Below are 8,923 nucleotides of genomic sequence, written 5' to 3'. Positions count from 1 at the left end.
GTTTTATTCCACACAGATAAGCGGAACCACATTATTATTATTATCATATATTTGCATCAAAATGTTCATTATTATTTGATCCAACACCTGTTATTTGCAGCAATCATCCTTACTTCGTAATTTCATCCACTAAAGATCGAAATAGGCTCATTTTTATCAACCTGGTTGGATACATTTTTTCATGTTCAGTTCATCACCAGCTCCGTATCTGGAAACAATAAACTTGCTTCACACCGTAGTCCAGCCTCTCCCTAGCCTCTGAGTGTCTTAAAAACTTTTATTTCAGCATTAGCAACTCGATCTTTACATATTCAACTTTTCCAAAATAAACGATACATCACGTTGGAAGGAAGTCTTTAATTTTTATATCATGTCTCGCAACAAACTGCAACGTCCATCCCAGACTACACATTTAGCACATGGTTTGTCTTAGCCACAAAGGAGGCAACCGGTATATAGCTTTTACGGTTAATTAATTAACACATTTGTCGAGATTTCCTGTTGAAACAGCACCTTATAATGCCCAAAACCAACTAATTAACATTTGATCAACTTTTATGCTCTCTGGACACAAATAAGAATATTTAAATCTTGCGGGTCTCAAAATGCCGTACATCGGTACTGTATATAACTGAGCCCATGCTTCACTTCTCGAGATTCGCTTACTGAAATATGTCTCCGATTACATCGATCGTTGACTCTCCGAGTACAAGCGCGTTCATGAAAAGACTAGATAAAGTCATGTAGAAATATATATTCTGACTTGAAATGCCTAACACCATATCGAACCAATTGGAAGTCCAGTAGTTATTTCAAACTGTCGCCAGTTTAGAAAAGATCCGGTCGAAGGACCTGTTTTTAGACCTCCTGTGGACAAGTCACGAAACTATATAGAATCAGCGACAGGCCACATCATGCAGGCCTATTCTTCAGCGCCGACATCACTATGAAATAATATGACATGAAAACATGTATTTATACATGTTTTGAGGTAAATTCATTGCTGCATTTCCCTCTTCACTGGGGTCGGAGCAGAACAATTCGCAGGTGTCATGCTGCAGGCATTATCGCATGCACTTGTTAAGGGAAAAGCTTGATAAAATAGAATAATTCCAGTATGAGAGATTTTTTTAATTTCATGGATAATTTAATCTGCATTGAAGTAACAATGAATAAGTGAATGACATCTCTGGCTTTTGTTCTAACTGATCAAAAAAATCAATGAAAAATCGGATCAGAGATTTTTGATGACCTCTCATATAAATATATTTAAAATGTTTTGATCTTATGCAGAACAATTTCGATAATCGCAGTGCCTCAGCAACTCTCATTACTAGCATGACGGCAGGGATTAGAAATATAGCAGGCCGGATTTAAGTTTAATGCTTGCAAAATTAGCCTCATCCATTTAGTAAAACCGACTTTTGTTCGAACTTATCTTGTTACGGTACTCGTGATTCCGTTATTCGTTAAATGAATAAATGGAAGGCATTTATTTCTAATTTCCATTAATATTAGGCTATATATTTGCAGATATTCTGGTAGACTCAATGCTAGCTGAGTCTCTGGAACTGCGTCTTCCCTAAGTTTTACCATAAAGGACTGCGCCTTCCGTAAATCCTAATTTCAGAAACTGCGTGTTCCCTAAATCCTATCATAAAGGACTGCGTCTTACCTAAATCCTACCTTCATGACTGCGTCTTCCATAAATCCTACCATCAAGGACTGCGTCTTTCCAAAATCCTACCATCAAGGATTGCGTCTTCCATAAATCCTACCATCAAGGACTGCGTCTTCCCAAAATCCTACCTCCAAGGACTGCGTCTTCCATGAATCCTACCATCAATTGAGGGCTGCGTTTCCATAAATCCTACCTTCATTGCTGCGTCTTCCATAAATCCAACCTTCAAGGACTGCGTCTTCCATGAATCCTCCCTTCATGACTGCGCCTTCCATAAACCCTACCTTCATGACTGAGTCTTCCATAAATCGTACCTTCATGACTGCATCTTCCATAAATCCTACCTTCATGACTGCGTCTTCTTTAAATCCTACCTTCAATGACTGCGTCTTCCATAAATCCTACCTTCAAGAACTGCGTCATCCATAAATCCTACCTTCAAGGACTGCGTCTTCCATAAATCCTACCATCAAGGACTGCGTCTTCCATAAATCACCACAGCAGCTGTGGAGGACGCAGAGGCCGACCACTATCCAGCCGTGGCTCGGACTCATACTGCCAGGATTCCTGCTTTTATTCTACCTTGAATAAATAAAATAATATATTAAACGTGAAAAAGACAACAATAAAATTAAATTTTTTTAATGTTCATCTTAGTAGCTAAATTTTATGAATGTTTCTGACGCAGTTGTTTAAAATAGGATTTACGCAAGGTGAAAGACTCAGCTAGCATTGAGTCTACCAGAAATATCGGCAAATATTTAGCCTAATATTGATCGTAAATAAAAATTACATTCGTTTCCACCTTTAACGAGCAACGCAACAAGAATTAGGACGAACAAAAGGCAGTTTTACTAAATGGATGAGGCTAATCTTGCGAGCATTAACTTAAATCCGGACTGCAGAATTTCTAATCCCTGCGCTCATGTTAGTGATAAGATTTATTGAGGCACTTGGATTAACAAAATTGTTCTGGCATCTGATCAAAGTATGCGAAATACATGAGAGGCCATAAAAAATTTCCGGTTGGATTTTTCATTGATTTTTCTGATCAGTTAAAACTAAAGCCAGAGATGTCATTCACTTATTAGCGATTATTTCAATGCAGATTAAATTAGCTAAAAAATAAAAAATTTCTCTCATACTGGAATCATTTAATTTCATTTTTGGATTTCATTCCGATGGCAGTCTTAATTTATATATAGTCGATACTATTCCACAACACTAGAATTTATTATTATTATTATTATTATTATTATTATTATTATTATTATTATTATTATTATTATTATTATTATTATTATTATTATTATTATTATTATCATATATTTGCATCAAAATGTTCATTGTTATTCGATCCAACACCTGTTATTTGCAGCAATCATCCTTACTTCCTGATTTCGTCCACTAAAGATCGAAATAGGCTCATTTTTATCAACCTGGTTGGATAAATTTTTTCATGTTCAGTTCATCACGCAGCTCTGTATCTGTAAACAATTATCGCCAGTCATGAAAAGATCCGGTCAAATGACACGAGTTTAGATCTATGAACAAGGCACGAAAAGGAAAAGAATCGGCGACAGGCCACATCAGGCCTACACTTCAGCGCCGACATCACTATGTTATGTTATGAAGTAGAATACAAAGTTTGAATAAATATGATTAGAAAAAAGTACAAGATTTAATTTCATTTATTTCTTATCCGGGTCTCAGTTTCTCTTTATTGAATTTCCTTCCCTACTTTGTGAGATAACGTCCTCTTACGACAGATTATCCTCGTTTCCTCAGGTTTTACGCAACGTTATATGTCTAAGATTTATCACATTTCATTTGTCAGGTTGGTAGTCGAGTGGTTTACTTTAGCGGCGCTTATGATTAGATTCTTGACTGACCAGTGACTATTCAAGACGGGAGGATAGAAATGACAACTGGGAAGAACTCAACAGTTCCTATATTATAGAATATCTGTCCTATTACAGAACGGGAACACGGTGATAGCACTTTATACACAGTCCTTAGTAGCAGAAAGTACTAGCTTAGACCTAGATTATACTAGATATCCGACAGAACAATGGCGAGGATACAATAATCATAAATCTGATCCTGAATAGTATTCAGACCCCACTCTCAAAGCAAATAACAGCAATCCTAGTTCAAAATTCTAAGATGGGCTATTTGAGGAGAGCAGTACAGCAGTTTGCTTCAGACAGTCTTGCGGGGACCCTCACAGGTCAGGGCTAACCGTCCCTCGATGAGATCTCTTGAATACTGCTGTGCTAAGGCTTGATTGCGGTGTAATCCCATTCGTGACTAGTTTCGTAGCCGGCTGGAGTCGGAAGTGTTTGAAGTTTTTTCGATACTCGAGGTGTGAAAGATTCTCCAAAAGGGTGTCGGATCTCTCAATAATTCCCTGAAGGGACGTCATGTCTTGATGTCTGCGGTTATCTTCGAGATCCCGTCACCCAATCTTGCGTCGTCAGATCTCGTAGCAATTGGTTTACTCGGTGATAATCTATGTCGTCAGGTCTCGTAGAAATTGGTTCACTCGGTTATGACCTTGCTTCGTCACACCTCGTAGCGTGGCTCTCAATTCTCGTGGTAAGCAGTTTGCTCGTCGAAGTCCAACTCATTTCAACGCTGCCCCGACCCTTAGTTTGGTCGCGCCATCCAAAAGGCACGCAATACGGCCGATTGCCACGGAACCCTCGTACTGGACTCGCTCGTGGTTCTCCCCACTCCTTAATTAAAAATCCTAGCGCATGCCTCACGTCGCTGTTCGACTCCGCCCCGAATCCAAATCACGCCCTTGATTCAAATCTCCCTCAAATCATGCTTTTATTTATATTTGGAATTATTCGTGAATTCCTATTCCTATCAAATAATTATATGAGACTATTTGGGAGGTTCAATTATTCTTCCTGCTGTCCATGAAAATTCTGTCTGGCATATTTATCATTAAGCTCATCTTTCCATTCCTCTATAAAACGAACCCTAGCTCAAAATGTTTTCAATTTTGTTGAATTCGGTGGCGCGTTCATATCTAAAAACAATGGCGAAAATTGGGGCAATGAAAATACTATATTACTTTTCCACCTTCGAATCCTGTAATAAAAAATCTTAAATTAGGCTCACATATCTTTTTCCACAGAGATTTGCCGGTAGTGGGAAGTTTCTGCTCCACAAACGGGATTACCATTCAAGGTGATTTTTGCGCGTCGTGCAAGCAGCCTGTCTACTGTGACACCTCGGCCAGCCCTGCCGTTACTTTCCCCTGGAACGAATGCGACGACGATTACGTGAGCCAAAATGCTACATTAATTAATGGGAATCCTCTCACATCAACTTGAGGGACTGAATTGTACATAATTGTTCTCGGTTATACTTAATTCAGTACCGAATTCGTGCTAACACTTTCGTGTATTAATACATATTTTTATAATGCACCTTTCAAATGTCATTAAGTATTAGGCAGACGCTAAGATTGCATGTTATCATTGACACAAACCGTGATTATATCGCATCAATGTTGCATCCTGTACGAAAAAGCAACCAACAGCAAAGTGCACACAAAAAATAATTGTTGATTTTGTCCTGATAGTGACACACTCTCTTATCTAAAGCTTGGGCAGAGAGCGAACGTAGCGCTGATACGCTCTTTTTACTTCTGTATAAGCAAACTCTGTCAGGATGACCCACACAATTACGAGGAAGTGCATCGAAACTTGGACAAAATCTGTCATTTCTCTGGGTGTGTGGGTCATATTTATAGTAGTGCTTGCTTGATGATTCTTAAGAGAAATTAATCCCATGTAGATATCAAACTATTCTGGCAGGAGCAAAAAAATTATTAAAACTGGAAACAGTCTGCCTGCCTGCTTGCAGTTGCTTGATTTCGTCATATTGAGATGTGTAGTAACGGGAGAGGTATTGATTTTATCACCAAGAATGTCTACATACTACAGAGCCATATATTGCAAACATTGTCAGCAAACATTTGGACCTGCATGGTTATATCAAGAACATCGAAATAGCCTCATCCTATTTGTTTTTTCTTCGTATCAAGCGGGCAATAATAGCTGTACAACATGCCACACTAATATTATATTAGCCAGCACTCAAACAAGTATAATATAACCATTGGCCTCCGCACCACGCTTGTTTAATGAATACCCACAAAATGGATCGCTTGGGGAGTGCCGCAATTTTGAGCTTTGCTTTCTCCAATTTTTGGTATCCCCACTTTCTCCAAATTTGCCAAATTTACTTTCTCCAAATTTGCTCTTAATTAGCATCCCCGACGTCGGAATACAGCGAGCATTCTGATTTGACATTAAACACTTTTTTTGTTGAATTCATTAGTTTGAAGCAAATTGTCCTGTGGTGCGCCCTAATTGAAAAACAGTCTCACATAAAAGTACATGACATGCAGTAAGCTACTTCTGAACGAGTTGTCACAAAACGAGTCGTCACAAAACGAGTCCCCACAAAACGAGTCATCACAAAACGAGTCGTCACAAAACGAGTCGCCACATTATGAGTCGTCACAAAACGAGTCGTCACATTATGAGTCGTCACAAAACGAGTCGTTACAAAACAGAGGGCAGACATAGATAAAGATTTTCTTCGCTTTCTTTAATTTTGAAAGAAATGGGCCTTGCCTTGTTAGTGGGGCCGTTGTATATGAATCATAGCTGTTGACTTAGCTACTGTTTATTTGACCGAGCAAGCGCAGCCTGAAAAGCGTTGCAAACATTCTGTATAAAAATTACTGACTACGAACTGATTTGCATCTTCCTACCGTGATGTCATTAATTGTCATGCCCTAAGTTTATTCTTCTTTGAGTTTAAACTGATTGAGTGTAAAATATTTATTCATATGATGAATAATGGAATAATGAGGATTTTTTCCAAATTTAAAATTTCATAGGATAGTTTCCATCTCTTCTAATGAAAATCCTAATCAATATTACTATTTAGTGTATACGACTTAATATCTATACAATGCAACACAAGTACGTCACTATTTGGTAAATATGAATAAATCAATATAATTTTTCGGAGTGAAACTGATAAGACGTTAGCACCAATCCAAGTGAAAAATAGTTGAGACTGAAGCACCACCGTGCAAAAATTTAACTATTTCATCAATAGCATGTTTCGTGTTGTTTTCTCTTGTGCTAAATTACTCAATTTGGCTGCAGGTGTGCGAAGAGTTTTCTCCTGGGCTAGCGACGTGCGTGCCACTTAGTTCTGCCACCACATGCAAATGTACAGGTGCCATGTGCGATCCGTACTCACCAATCTATGCTGACGGTTGCGACGCTGGATTTCTAGACAACATCGTTGACTGTGCCGCGGAGGAAGGGACACAATCATGTGCCTACGGTCTGTGCATCGATTGTACGAAGGCTTCGGGGGAATGGTACATTGTAACTCCAGCCTGCAACGCNAATTCATAGAAATTATAATTCGTCATGAACTTCATGAATTATAGTTTGTCCGTGACACGAATTTTGTGCTAGTTTTTTCTAAGGTTCATATATAAATAAATGTCCTGGTTCTAATTCGACGATTCTAGGAAGTACGTGACAAAATATTTTTTCCCTGTTCATGTAGAGATAACAATTTTTGACAAATTATATCGTTTGTGTTGTTTAGTGATTAGAATTCCCAACCAATTATCTTCTTGCTCAGCACACGTGCAGATAAAAATAAGTCGGCATGCGGTTTTTGATGACTGCATGTCCTGTTATTCACTGCTGATAACGACCATATCAAGGGACGAGGTAGAGTCGCATGCAGTCAACTTCTCATGTAAGGATTCCTTCAAGACAAAAACTTCTGCTTTGAAGTATTTTCTACAAAACAGTAAAGAATGGTAATTCACGGATAAATGCTGAAATGAGTAAAGAACTTGAGTGAACACAAATATATTTTAAAAAATTAAACTGGATCAACTGAAATTATTTAATCTATTATGAATAAAACATTGCATTTGAAGTACCTAGAGCGTCCAAAAATGTTCTCTGAATTCGATTAACCTCCATCTAACTGCTAGCGCGGTCTCCTTCTGTGTTCTCATAGAAACCGTTCATGAAGTATTCAAATATTAATTACTTTTATAACGCAGTATTTCCTAACAGTAAGTAATATTTGCAATTTTTTCGACATTCATATCATTTACAATCAACTGGATTTAGTTTCTCTGTACCAAAATTTATGAGGCACAGTTGATGGCCGGGGTACGTGAAGATTCGGTGTGGGTGTGGTGGTTCGGTGTGGGTGTGGTGGTTCAATGTGGGTGTGGTGGTTCGGTGTGGGTGTGGTGATTCGGTGTGTGTGTGATGATTCGGTGTGGGTGTGGTGATTCGGTGTGGGTGTGATGATTCGATGGTGTTGAAATTCGGTGATGGGGTTCGTTCTGTAGACGGATGTACAGGGAGTATATGGTGGACAACAAGCGATTAACTAGTCTGCAACCAGAATCGCATTTCTGATTTAACTGGTCGCAATGTTCAAAGCAAAATTAGCCTCGAAAATTACAAGTGCAACACCCCTGTATCTGATAGTGATTTTAAAGTTCTTGCTTTCACATCAGGTGTTACTGATCTACGAATTTTAGAATCACTTAATTTATATATTCCAACAGAAGCCTAGTCTGAATACCGCTTTTTGCTCCTTTCCTCTTAAAATAGCAAATAGATAGGTCGTTTACTAGCGTTCATTTCATGTCTCATTTACTTGTTTTCCGTTTTCATACCCGACAGTGGAGTTTACTTGACTAATTGATTGTATTTGTGTTCCTAGGACTGAACTTCTTCTGCACTGAACGCTGTGTTATTAACAGACGATGGAGCTGGCATCCGAATCTCTTTCTCTTATAAAGATATGATAAATTTTTGTGGTATAGTCTTTGCTTTTAAAATTCCTGGTTAACTTGCGATTTAGGCAAACACGTAATTTTAAAACTTGTGTGTGTTTGTGTAATGTTCATTGACACGGTCAGCACTCCCGTAGGATGACATGGAGGTGGTGCACTTGTGCATGGACGGGTGGGACGGTCTTCGAATTTTATCCCTAGAGCACTCAATTATAGCATTTCAAGATGTGACTGCTAAGGGGATTATAAAAAGAGCTAGAGTACCGTGCTCTCTGAGACGTGCCCAATAATCTCGAGATCAGGGTACACTAAGGTTAGGTAGAAGAGGCATGGGGTCGAACAAAGTGTCAGTTGTAGAATAT

At 38.6% G+C, this 8,923-nt stretch overlaps 1 protein-coding gene across 1 annotated transcript in view; it reads left to right on the top strand.

The window, feature by feature from the left end:
* LOC108675119 overlaps window positions 1-7,140 on the top strand; it is an 11,257-nt gene extending 4,117 nt beyond the window's left edge. Inside the window, exons 3-4 of the mRNA XM_018163104.2 lie at window positions 4,830-4,977; window positions 6,883-7,140. Coding sequence (XP_018018593.1) covers window positions 4,830-4,977; window positions 6,883-7,140 — 406 coding nt within the window. The remainder of the gene's footprint in view (window positions 1-4,829; window positions 4,978-6,882) is intronic.
* The last annotated feature ends 1,783 nt before the right edge of the window (window positions 7,141-8,923 follow it).

The sequence above is a fragment of the Hyalella azteca genome, unplaced genomic scaffold (assembly GCF_000764305.2).
Source record: "Hyalella azteca isolate HAZT.00-mixed unplaced genomic scaffold, Hazt_2.0.2 contig16083, whole genome shotgun sequence".
Classification (NCBI taxonomy): domain Eukaryota; kingdom Metazoa; phylum Arthropoda; class Malacostraca; order Amphipoda; family Hyalellidae; genus Hyalella; species Hyalella azteca.
This window is presented reverse-complemented; position numbering and strand designations above follow the sequence as displayed.